This window comes from Falco cherrug, chromosome 6, assembly GCF_023634085.1.
Source record: "Falco cherrug isolate bFalChe1 chromosome 6, bFalChe1.pri, whole genome shotgun sequence".
NCBI lineage: Eukaryota > Metazoa > Chordata > Aves > Falconiformes > Falconidae > Falco > Falco cherrug.
This window is the reverse complement of record NC_073702.1, coordinates 8,576,293-8,589,972: the sequence shown is the minus strand read 5'-3', so window position 1 is coordinate 8,589,972 and position 13,680 is coordinate 8,576,293. Positions and strand designations below refer to the sequence as shown.

Genomic DNA, 13,680 nt, shown 5'->3' with positions numbered 1-13,680 from the left:
AAATCAGTGTTCTCATACAGCAGCTCTGCAATCAAGTGATACTTTTGTAGCTCTTCATTTTTTTTAGTACCTGTAGTGTTGCTAAACATACCTCTCTGGGATGTAAAAAGTTGCAGAAATTGATTTTTAAAGGACAGGTTTCTCAATTAGGAAGTATTCCACAGAGTAGTAGAATGTAAAAATATATATATAAAAAAACCCCAAACAACTTCCTTCTAACAGATTTTAATTCATGTTGGTCAGAGGGGAAAAATCAAATAGATCCAAAAGTAGTGGAAGACAATAAGACCAAAACAGGGGAGAAGTGTCAGCCTGGAATTGTCTCTCTTGCTGGTTACATATTAAATAGTCTCATTTACTGTTACTTATCAAGGTGTTTGCGTATGGAGGCTTGTTTACTATGAATATAGAATGATAGAAATTCCTTTCAGAGACAGGAAGGTCAGGAGCAATAATCTCTTTAACTGTTTTCTTCTTGGCCAGATGCCTAGAAGTGCTTCCTCTGAACTGTGGACCAGATTGCGTTATTTTTCTGTCTGTTGCAGAACGATGAGTAGTGTTTTCTTTCAGTAATGCCCAATAATGGATTTGCTTTCTTATTTTATCCTTTTTGAGCTATCATATATAAATGCCTGCAATTCTCAGTTGTCCATGTTTTTAAGGGTTTTACACTCAGAACCCTGATTTAGCAATGAGTACCAAAATTTCTGATAAGAGTAAAATATACACTTAAATAAAGCTAAAATAAAATTTGCTGTATTAGCATACTCTATTATAATAATTTGGGGAAGTAGAGGGATACAGTAGTAGAGGATGCATTTCAATTACAATCATGCAACTTCTAGCAATTCCTCAGTTTTAGCATCTGTTCTAAAAATCAAGGCATAATATTGTTTTGAAGTGGTGGGTGTGATACGTATGATTGCTATGAATTTCAAGAACAGTGCTCTCAAGTTTTTTTGAAATGTCTTCCTAAATGTGTATTAAACACAAAATGTTGAGATGAAATAATATGACCAATTAAAATGTCTTTATAGAATATAAGAATGTATTTTCCAGGAGGGCTTTGAGTGAAATTCAGGCAAGTAAAGGTAATCAGCAAAGGCCGTGTTGAATAACTGAGGCCAGAATTTGACCTCTGCAGTTAGGAAGCAGGAAGAACAACAATTTAATGTTTTGTCTGAATGTTTTTAAATTAAGACAATGTGGATATATTAGACTAATAACTATATCTGTTCCCTTATAAGCATTTTTTTCCTAAGAAAATTAGTTTTTTAGTTCTGTTGAGTTTTGGAAGTTAGTGGATATTCTACTAAATAAGTATGACTTTTTCATGCTGATTTTCAAAACTTAATTTAAAACATTTTACACTGAATCCGAAATCACATGCCTACTGCTTCCTAAACAATTTAATTTTAAAGTTTTTTCCTAAGGTCTTTTTTTGAACAATGTCAGATTGTTTAAACAGTCGCTCTGAAATATGCAGGGACTTACTGAAGGCAGCAAGCTTCCATTTCCCTATTGTGCAAGAGCGCTTTGGGCCAGTACCAGCCCTTATATGGCCAAGCAGTATGCAGTAAATCCATTTAATTTAAAATATTGATCTTCTGTCACTCTTGTAAGTGCCGTAGTAGACGGATGTCTGCTAATTGGTCTGAAAAAGGACTGGATGTTGGGTATTAATATTCTCGGTTGTGTTTCTCTACAATGTGGCTGCACAGGTGCAAAAAGTCTGGCAAAATGTACAGCAGATGTGGCAGTATCTTATTTGGAATGTGGTGGGCTCTTGCTTCTCCTGCAGTCTAACTTTTAGCAGGTGTGAACACGAGTCTGTGTAAGGTAGGCTATTGGATGGGCTGATCACTTGAGTTCAGCGCTCTTCAAGCTCAAAAGGGAAGGTTAGAAATACATCCATAAACTGTATAATATTTTTTTTTTATATTGGTATATAAATCTTGCTAACAATTACAATTTTTCGAAGTGTAGTGCCATCTAATGAAGAATACAATCTCATTTGCTCAGATTACAGTTATTAGGTTAATGCCATCACGCAGGCAATTTCATGTTCTGTAACTGTGAAAAAGTTTGGTTTGATTTGTATTTAAAGGAAAGAACTGAATATGTTGTCCCATAAATCAGACCTGATTCCAGAAATAAATCAAAGCCCCATAATTAAACTAATAAAATAGACCCATAAAAAACCTAATAATTTTATTAGGTTATTATTTTAAACAAAACTGGCTCCAAACCTAATTACAGGTAGTTGTAAGCAAAGATCCCAGTCTTAACAAAAGACTTTCTGCATACCTAGATGTATGCAAAGCATGTCTGGTCGAATAGTAGTATCTTCTACCAAACCACTTTACATGTTTGTAAACAAAAAAACCCAACAAACAACCCCAAAACAAAAACAACAACAAAAAAAACCCACCCAGAAAACAGTTTCCTTCTAAATCATTTTATTAAAATACTTCCTTAAGCTTGTTTTCTGTGACTGCTTATGCGTAAAATGGGTGGATCTGTGACTTTCTGAGGACCAAATACTTAGCATAGGGCAGGAGTATCAGTGTGATTCTGTGAGTAAATCTAGCTATCCTGCTGTGATCATGGTGAAAGTCATAAAAACATGAGTTTTGAATGAGAACCATGATGCCAGCTTCAAGTGTTTACTAAGCTCTTAGCAAGATCAAGACTCTAGTCTCCTTTACAATACTTCTACATTATAAAGTAAAAATTCATGTTCTTTATTGTTTTCAAATACCTGATTCTGCTGATAACTTTATACTCTACCTTCTGGATTATGACTTCATTTCCATTCTCTTAAAAAATATTAAAAGCTTTTATTCTCTGCTATTTGCTCTTATCAATATTCTTGCAAATATTGTCAGTAAATCTGTAAATGAAATAATGTCAACTGAATCATCTTCATTTTGCCAGATCTGTGGCTTTTCTGTTGTTACTGTGGTCATTGACATTGAGACTTACTCCAGTGAGTTCTCTAACCAACGCATCACCTGACCCAAACCTGCATCTGTAAAACGTATGCATGAAAAATCTCACAGTCCTCTGCAGAACAACAAATACATGTGTATAAGATTTATCTATGACTTTAGCTGTGGCCAGTAAGATAAAAAATACATTGTAAGATGATCTTACAATGGGATGGAGGTGGATGGTATGATCTTTAGTGATCCCTTCAAACCCAAAGCATTCTATGATGGTACTCTAAAAACTGTTAGCAGTTTATTCAGTGTATTGTTATACTAATTTTATTAGCTTGCAAGGAAAATGATTTTTTTCCATGATAAGCTATTACAATGCAAAATTATGTGTGTGACGTTATTACAGTCAGAGCCACTTAGGTGTGGAACTTTGTGACACTGGTGACTTCAGTCAGATCATGTATAAGCAGAGTTTCCCTCATGGATTTGACCGGTGGCTTGGGTCTGTTCTTTCCGCCTCTGAAATGTTTTACTCATACAGTGCAATAACTTAGTTAAAAATCTGGAAACCCACACCCTTTCCTCCAGAGAAATAGTGAGAGAGCTATGTTTGTACACATACATGCAGAGAGTAGCTCAGACTTAAAGAGTTCTTCCACCTTTATTGCATTGTCATTCTTGGATAGTGTCTGACAATACAACACGGATCATCCCAGCATCATTCTCTGACTTCCTCACAGAGGCAAGGGAATCCACGTGACTCTGGAAGCTGTCCAAGTTTCAGAGCAATAGGGGTATGTTCAAACCGAAAGCAATCGCTGAGTTTTACAGCCACAGAAAGGGTGCTTGGAACAGCTGCTTTTGATTCTCCCTGAGGAAAAAAAAAGTTAAGTGGAGTTTCAGAAAGTCTTATGACTTAATTTTTATTGTGAATTAAACATAATGGCAAAAGCATTAACAAATACGCGTGCTTGCAACTATTCTATATGGCTTGGGTTTGCCAGCCAGGCCTGGGGGCTCGTTCAGGGGCGTCTAGCACTCTGCCTGCCAGTTGCAGCTAATGTTTCTCTATCAGCTGCTTGGGCTGCTGAAGCTGCACTGCTGCTCTCTGCACAGTTGCCCAGTGTGTGGGGAATATTGCAGTAAATTTTCAATGAAACTAACAAACTTTTTCTCCAAGCTTCGTTTGTGGTGAGCCGTTATCACAGAGCTGATTATGATGTAAACCAAAAGTGCCTCCTAGGTAGTGGTCCTGTGTTGGGTACCCTGCAACAGCAATGCAGTACTGGAAGGCTGTGGGTCTAGAATATACTCGTATGTTTTGGTGTAATGCATTTTCACAGGTGGCCTGGGCAGTCAGTTTTGGGATGGTTCAAAAGCTATTGCTTTGTCTTATTGGGCAGTCACAACATGGGAACCAAGGACTGATCAATATCAAAAACACCTTTGTCAGCAGGTTGGGGCAGGGCATCATTTTATACACAGTACTTCATAGCATTTTGTACTAATGTGAATTTTTCGCTTTATAAACAAAAGCAAAGGAGTGCCTGAATATGGAGCTCAAAAAATCTTCATATTATTTCCTATATTTTTACCTCAGATCTGTTCAGACTCTGAAGTTTTCTAGGTGAATTAGTTCACTACTGAATGTAATGACACTGTATGCAATTGCACAACTTCTTGGACTCTCTCACTTCCATCTGTCTTCCAGAAATAGGCCACTTCACAATGCGCTGAAGTGGTAGCTGCAGCAAAAGGTGGTAATCTCAGTGTGCTATGGATACCTTCCTTGCTGCCAAATATCATGGTGTATAGAAAGCACAGTAAGTTGAGAGTTAGGCTGCCGTGGACTGTAAGGCAACGTGTATTCAAATCAGTTAATCAGTCAGAAATTATTCACACCTTTGCTTCAGAAAAGCATAGGTCTTTGATTGTTTTCCTTGTGGGCCTGGTGGAAAAGGACTTGAAGATAATCCTTCACCTTCCATTTTGCTGAGCCAAGTGCAGGGGAAGGATGTCTCAGTTGTTGCAGTCCATAAAAGAGAGGCCAGGAGGAGATATGTTTTGTCTTTTCATTTTTCTGCTCTGGAAAGCAAATACATATGCTAAAGATATGGGGAGAAAAGGAGCTGATAATTAGCATCAATATCAATTTGATCCGGCAAAGTTATTTCTGCATCTACTGCTTGCGGGTTTTTATGGTCCATGCCATCGCTCTGTTACTTGAGAGTAGGAAGATTGAAACCTCAGTATTTATTTGGTTATTAAAGCTGATAACATTACACATATTTTTACAGGTTACTTTCAGATTAATATTGTGTATTTGTAATATTTTGTGCCTTACTAGGTTGAGTCACAGTCATTGCCAAATCTGATCTCCGAATAGAACGCAAGTTGTGGAGTGTTGTGTAGAGCATGGATTTGACTCAAGGGCTGGAGTTACGCAAATCCACTTGAGTTCAAATTCGTAATTTCTATAACTGCTTAATCCTTCTTAGAGTCTTAATAACATAAGTGTTCAAAAAAGTTTTTATATTATGTTTATGTATCCAACAAATAATACACACTCTTTGATTATGTAATTTTTCTATATGTTTAAAAGTGGCACAGGAAAGAAACTCTTACTCCTTTTGTTCCTAAAATAATTGTTTCTTGGCAGCACTTGTCTAGATGTATAACAGATGTGCTAAATATAACCTGCCTATGATTTAATGCAGCACACATTTAGAAAATGAAAATAACATTAATACAAGTTGTTATTTTAATATGGACCTTTGGGCAAAAGGAAGCACTGTTCTGGTCTGGACTACTTATACTGTGATATAAATAGAAGGTCTGAGTTTCCAGGACTGTCAGTCTGGCAAAGTTCATTCAACCTCAATTTGTGATGCAAGACTCTTGAACATAATGGCCTTACTAACATTTATTCTGTATTTCTGTTAATAGGAGGAATGCTTTTTGAATTTAGAAGCTCCTATTTCAAGAGTATGTGGCTATGACACTCCTTTCCCTCACATCTTTGAGCCTTTCTACATCCCAGACAAATGGAAATGCTATGATGCTCTTCGAAAAATGATTAACTACTGAGCAGTGGTGCAGGTGAGAAATAATGTCTCATACTGACATTTTGCCTGTAAGGATTCTGGCAGAGGGATTGCAAGGTTTGAGGCTAGAGCACTACTTCTTTATTTCGTTATTTATTTATAAGAGGAATTGCCTCGTATGGCTTTGGGCCTTCAGTCTTAAAGGCATCTGAACATTTTAAGCGCTGCCATTGAAGTCAGTGTTTAAAATTAATTACCTTGCTTAATCAACCTGAAAATTAAATCCCTTGTATCCTGAGAAGGGAAAAGAATGTAAAGTGAAAGGTGAAAGGAATAGTAATGCACAGAACATATTTTCATTTATATTAGAAGACTTACAGTTATTTCATAAGCAAACCACAGTGTTAAATTTTGTAATTTTTCACTCTTCAGTCTGACCTGTAGTCCTGTGAGGTGTGTTAATAAGGCCCACTTTACACTGGATATAGGCACTGCATTGCAAACATGCATGGAGCATTGAACACATGAAGTACCTGTAATATCTTACAGTTCTGTTCAAATACAGTTATAAGGCTTATGTTTAGTATTCACTCTAAAAATAGTTTTTCTTTATCATCTTTTATGTAATTTCGTCATGCTTGAAGATTTCTGTTTCCAAGGCCATTCAGGCACCAAGTCTGTGAAGTAATATATTGTTTCACTTATATGTCTATTAATTACAGTCTGTTACAATTTTTGTCTTTGTTTCATTGTAGTATAATACTAAGTAGCATTAGACTGTGCAGTGGCCAACTGGGACTTAGTATCGTGTGTTGCTGTGGGAAAACTTCTGGTGTTTAATGACCAAAGTTTTAATAGGAAATGTGTCAACACATTGTATTCTCTACTTCCTTTAATTAAGTGAATCAAGAAGCCTAGTTTTTGAAGATTGAGTCTCGGTAAGTCTTGTACTTCTGAACTAAAAAAAGAAGAAGAAAACAACAGGCCTGTTTTCCTTTGGAATAAGGAGATCCTGTAATAGGCAGTCAGGGGATTTTTATTGACACTGAAGGTGGGGGGGGCAAAGTGGGTCCTGTATTAGGGGTGCTCTCGTGTCCATTTTGCCTGTAATTTAAACTGCAAATTGAATTTAGGGCCAGTGATAGAAGATTGTCAATACTTTAATATTAATCTTGTTTATGTGCATACTTACTTTCTGGACAACTTTGCACATTTCATTCTGTTTCCCTCAATAGCTGATAGTGGAGTGCCTGTATGTGAAATGGGACTGCTACCAGTAAGGCAGTGTCTTCAAAAAATAATGTAGTTCCACTTAAAATATTCCTCCAAAATCACCTGTTATGGACACACCAGCACATTTCCTTAGGATTTAAACTGAGGAATGTTGTGATCTTTTTTTGTAGAGTATGTGGTAAATGCTCTTTTTTTTGGCATTTGTCCTTGCCTTTTATCTGAGTTGAAGTAAACTTATTAAATAATTATTTTCTTTTTTGTTTGGCACCTCTGCAATAAACTCAGCGAAGCTTTTCTAAAGGGAATGGGTGGTATCTGCCCTTCGAGGCAAGTTGCTAGGCCATGCTGGATAGCCTCTAATCTGTTCCTTTCCAAAGGAAACCAAAGGACCAAATATTCTTACCTCTGTGTAAGGAGAGGGAGACAAACTGAGGGCATTTGGTAGCTCAGAGACTTAGTTTAACCCCCATTTCTCCATAGGATGGTAAAGTGAGGAAGATACAAGGAGAAAAAAGTGGATTCTGAGATTGCATTGAATTTGCACACAGCCCACACATTGCAAATCCACTCTAAATCTGTGAAGATAATAGGGACTAAAATGTGCAAAAGTCTATCCGCATTCATAATTACCTTTCTCCTGTGGACTGCACCAGACACAAATCTCAGAGGAGGTTACTGGCCAGCTGAAAGTGTGGATTTAGCATATCAAGGAGCAGGTTTATTAGGGGCTGTCTGGAAAACAGTGTAAAAGACAGAGAAAACTCTACTTTCTGGTTTGTCTGAGAAAACGTGCAGATGCTGGGGCCCGTTACACCACGTCTTTTGGTTGGTATGACTGGATATTAGTGTTACAGAATGAGCTCCTCAAAGGTTTTTCTAAGAGGAAACCTTCACGAGCCTTGTTGTAAGGCACATTTCAGGGGAGTATTCCCTTATTTTTCCCTGTGCTAAAGTAGTTATTTGGTCTCACATGCCTGACAGAGCAGTTGTAGTAGATCTCCACCCCACCATCTTCTCCACAGAGCTTGCGTGTAAGGTAGTGCACTTATATTTCTGAGAAGTCGAAGGATTGCTTTATATTTGCTTCTTTTTGTACTCGGTGTAACATTTATTAGTGACGTTACTTGTCATTGGTCTAGATTGATGAGGTTGATGTGTCCTAAACCACCTCCTGTGTAGGGAGATGGGGTATCTTTTCTAAGAAACAGTGTTACAGTTTGTGTGGATTTGAGCACAGCCATAGTCTTCTGGATGTTAGAAAAGTTGGATCTCTTCTCCTGTTGCTGGAGAGACAGAGGAACTAGTGGTTCCCTGCAGTGAAGAGGGATGTAGGGTTGGCTTTTGAGTTACAGAAATGGCCAAGCTGGTGGTGTGATTTAAGCCCAGCCGGCAACTGAGCCCCACACAGCCACTTGCTCGCTCCCCCAGTGGCGGGATGGGGGGGAGAGAATCAGAATAGTGAAAGTGAGAAATCTTGTGGGTTGAGATAAGGACAGTTTAACAGGTAAAGAAAAAGCCATGCACACAAGCAAAGCAAAACAAGGTATTCATTTGCTGCTTCCCATCGGCAGGCAGGTGTTCAGCCATCTCGAGGAAAGCTGGGCTCTATCACACGTAATGGATTTTTTTTGGAAAGTACACGCCATAATTCCAGATGTGTCCATCCATGTCCGTCCCCTGTCCCTCGCCTTCTTTCTTCGTCCCCCAGCTTTATATACTCTAGCATGACATGCTGTGGTAATGGAATACCCCTTTGGTCAGTTGGGGTCAGCTGTCCCAGCTGTGTCCCCTGCCGACTCTTTGTGCACCCCCGGCCAGCTCGCTGCTGGGGTGGGGTGAGGAGCAGAAGAGCCCTTGACGCTGTGTAAGCCCTGCTCAGCAATAATGAAAACAACCCTGTATTTTCAACACTGTTCCCAGCACAAATCCAAAACACAGCCCCATATTAGCTACCATGAAGAAAATTAACCCTATCCCAGCCAAAACCAGCACACATGGCTGAATTGTTGCTTGGTTTACGTTTCAAGACATTTGTGTTAGATACAAACTGCTGGGATGGCTGGCTACCTTCTTTTCCCTTCTTAATCAATAACTTACTAGAAATTGCTTCATCTGTTGCTTTCAGGCAGGCTGTGTGGGAAAAAAACCCAAGTGGCGATTGTCAGATATATAGGTGGTATATATCAGATTGTCCTTTCTAACATGGCCTGAAATCTCTTTAGTTTGAGTAAGAAGCTACCTGCAACTTCATTTCATGAAGTCTGCAGCAATATGATTCCCTCCCTTTCTTACTGCCTAACACCAGGTTGTATAATGTTTCATGGTCTACCTCTGTTTGAAAGTCCTCTTCAAATCTGGGAGCAGGTTCTGTGCTAATGCTTGGGGATGTTAACTCCAAACTTATTTTCACCAGTTACAGTATGTTTTTCTTTAAGTTACTGGTATGTCAAAATCTTTCTGTCTTTATTCACACAAGTATTTCTCACTCAACAAAGAATAAATCTGCATCATCTTTAAAAAACAATGAACAAAGCCCTCTCTGCAAAAGTGGCTGTGCGTACAAATACACCTCATACTCAGAAATGTTCCTCTCAGACACCTGAATTAATTTACTACTTTGTGTCTGAGGGTAATGCAGGGACTCCAGCTGGATGCTACGGTCAATCATTTCTAAACTTAGCCTTTCATCTTAAGGTACGCTTGGTTTTATTCAACCTGTGTTGACAGTGTCTTACACACATGTAGTTACTTATCTTGAGATTGACAGTACAGACAGTTTTCCAGCTCAAAGACAACATTTGACAATGCATACCATATACCTCACTGATGAGACAGGCAAGAGCAAAATCTGTATCTTTCAGCAGCTTCTTAGTTACTAAAATTTATGGCTATGTTAGCTATAAGAGAAGCAGCTTCCAGGTAGGCAGCTCTGTTCCAGGTAACTATTTGTAATTGGAAAAAAGTTAAAGAGAAAAGAAGCAGTGAGATTAGGACAGATATACATTTTCTGGGTAGATGGAATGGTATCTGGGCTGTTCATTTGGAGAGGAGATAAAAGAAGAAACAGAAGAAAACAGCCACTAAATTTATAAAATATACTCTTGTGATACACAAATATATTCAGGGGTGGCTGTAGTGTAGAAATGGCAAATAGCCAAGTGCTTTTCTGTTAGCTTTTGCGGCTTTTTCTACCACATTTGCATATGCACATATGTATCAAAATTCTGATTTTTAAAGATGTCCCTGCCAGGTGACAGTTTACCTCCATGACTTGGTGTGTGTGTATGTAGAAACACCGTTACTGTTACAAACTTAGTCTCTAAAAATACGAAGTTATCACACTGAATTTAATTATGGAACTATTTTATAGAAAGTTTAACCTTGGTGTTTAAAGGTTAGGTGGTGTTAGGGGATGGGGGTGTTTAACTTAAATTTATTTTTCTTTCCAAGCATATATTTATATTTCAACATCCAATACAGTTTGCTTGGAACCAGTGCTCCAGTTAGGAGAGACTTGCAAATGACAGCAGTGCTTTCCCTTTCTCAACCAGTAAGTTGTGCTGGGAAACAGGAAGGGACCTGGTAGATACTTCGGTTAGTAACTAACTGTTCTTTGCAGTCCTGGTTACTAGCCAGGGCTTCGTAGAGGTTACCTTGAGACACAAGAACAATATCATTTCTGTTCCTGTTTGGTAAATAAAATATGAGGGACTATGCAAAATCATTTCTTTTAACCTGAAACTAACAACCAGGTTTTTCTCAACACAGAATCCCAAAAATTGCAGGCTAGACTGCCTGCTTTCTACAGTGCACTGCCTGTAACCCACTAGAATAAACAACCTCCGGAGGCTTGAGTAGGACACAGCATTCCTGGTTTATAATGTTTTCCTGCTGGATGGCAAAAAACGTGCAAATGGCCAGTGAATCATGTCTTATTCACAACCAGTGAGTAGTCCAAATATAAGATAACAGTCTACTAGTCCTATGACTTAGTGCCTTCATATGGCTGTTGCAAGTCTATACTTGCATTCAGCCCTTGCTGAGAACTCGTGCAAGATCAGGAATAATTAAGTTACCTTAAAAAAAAACAACCCTATAAACAGGAAGGGTATTGACTATAGGTTTTTTTTTACAAGACCCCACTTTGCTGTAATAGTAGATTGATAGTATGTCTAGTAGAGGTCTAACAAGAGGACACAGAACACTTGTTTAACATGCTAGAGTGGGACAGAAGACACTTCATAAAGTTTTTGTGTAAATGGTGGCAAATACTGTTGCCTTCACTAGATATCTGTTGCAGCATTTCTAATTTTTTTGTGTGTTCCTTGACGGCTTTTAAAATTTAATACAGTTTTTAATACATGCGAAGTATTTTGTCGTAGTCCACACACCTTGAGGTCAAGGTGGCATTATAAATTTAAAAGTAAGATTACTATGGAATGTGCTGTGTGCTTAAGTTGTGGATACTACTTTCAGCCTTAAGATTTGTAATTTATTTTGTCATCTTCTTCTGCAGAGCTGAGAAGAATAACAGAGGAATACAGAAGCTGCCTTCAAAACTCTTGACACTTCACTCAGATCTAATGGGTTTGGAATTCACATAGCAGACTATTTTCTCTGAACTCAACTATCCTTAATATGCATCTTGGCTATTCTTCAGAAAGTTCAAATCTTCCTTAATTATGAAATCAGTGATGGGCAGGTGGTTGCTATAATAAGTAGTTTCAGATGTAATCAAAGATATTCCAGATGTTGTATGAATGCTACACATTGCCATGCTTCACTAGGTTACATCTCTGAGCTTCACTGTGTAAATATTAGAAGCAGGATTTTATTCAATAAAACATATTATGCACATGTTGTCTCTTGGTTTTGTTGTTGTTTAGAGAAAACCCAAAGAAATTATATGAATGTGACTGTATTTTCAACAAAATAAACCTCAGACAGCCAGACCAGCTTGTGCATCTGCTCTGACGGAGACCTCCTTTAACCAGTGTCATTAGCTGTCATTTTAGCTGAGTGGCTTCATGGAAAATAGTCCCAAATACTGATTTTCCTTTCTGCAAGGGAAACGAAAACTCCATTTTTCTTGAGAAGGGAGGAGAGATTATTTTTGCTTTGTTGCTACTGATGAGAGGCTCCATTAGTACCTCTTGCTGCAATATTTTTACGTAATTATTTTTCTTCTAGATATGGAATGCGTCTGCTGCTAAGCAGTTGTGCAAAATGTGCCAATTTGTCGAGAAAAGGTAACAGTACCCTGACATGTTCGTGCCAGTGGTGGGAGAAGAGGCAGTGCACATACCATTTTCTGTTGGTGTGGACACAGAAATACAGAATTACCAAAAAGACTGTACTATAAAATTAGACCTGAATGTTTATTTTTCCTGTGCTAATATAAAGGGCACTGAACATCCCTAAATGCAAAAAGCAGTCCAGCCTTTCAGACTGAGAGCTTCTGACCTCAGTGGAGGTTTGCTTAATTTTTAATAATGGCCTCCTTTTCCATATGACAAGCCAAGGACACTGTGAAAATTATTCTCTCTTGTCCTGCAGTCCAGGACTGCTCAAAGGGCATCAGATCTTCTTCCAGCACAGTAGTTTCAAAGCTTATTACTGAATTCCTTTGGTACCAGCTCTGCTCATTTTTCCACCACCTAAATTAAGTGTGAATTCAACAGTTCCTAGTCTTTTTGGTTGCTTTGCTCTCTGTACAAATCAATCTCATGCTGTGTTGCTTCTTATTGTATGGGGGAAGGAGCGGAGGGGTTGGGAAGATGCATGCCAGTAGCTGGATAACCACATTTCTGTTGTTATTCAGGGGGATCTTTCAGGGAGAAAGAAGAACACTTTTATGCACAAACCTGCTCAGGGCAGTCCTCAAGGTGACAGCTTCAACACCCCAGGGAGGAAGCTCAGGAGGGTAACTTCATTCTGAATGTCAGTGGATATACCCTGCCGTGCCCCTCCATCACCCATTCTGATGATCTGGGAGGTTGTTAATTGAGCAGATCCACTGAAATCCAAGGGAAGTCTGGCCTTGGGGACAACATCCTCGATGACGGATGCTAAAGCGTATGTGCCCACATCTTGAAGTGGTGTGCTTCTCAGGGCTCCTAGGCGACTCTCATCTCGCCCAAACCTCAGGAGCAATCCTTGTAGTGTGGTTTGTTGTTTGTAACATGGGGTGGTGATGCTTGCCCTCCAGCAGAACTCAATTCAATAAGCCACGTTCAAAGGACTCGTACAAGTGGAGGATGCTAAATGATAATCTTTCCAGGTCCTACTACCATTTCGTGTAAGATTCTGCCTTCATAATTCAGGCATTCCCTACAGAATCCCATAACTGATAATGAAGCTATTCGTTAATATTTCTAATAAAAATTACTTTATTGGTCAAGTCTTCTGTCTGTAAGTTTCCTGCAAAGCTGTGTATAGAATTTGTTTATTGTTTTAAATAA

General features: G+C 38.6%; 1 protein-coding gene across 3 annotated transcripts in view; it reads left to right on the top strand.

Moving 5' to 3' along the window:
* Positions 1-12,076, top strand: part of BCKDHB (branched chain keto acid dehydrogenase E1 subunit beta) — a 131,915-nt gene extending 119,839 nt beyond the window's left edge. For all 3 annotated transcript variants that reach the window (XM_055713796.1, XM_055713795.1, XM_055713797.1), the window contains 2 exons: positions 5,889-6,041; positions 11,736-12,076. In XM_055713796.1, coding sequence (XP_055569771.1) covers positions 5,889-6,029 — 141 coding nt within the window. In that variant the 3' untranslated portion in view covers positions 6,030-6,041; positions 11,736-12,076. The remainder of the gene's footprint in view (positions 1-5,888; positions 6,042-11,735) is intronic.
* Positions 12,077-13,680: the final 1,604 nt, after the last annotated feature.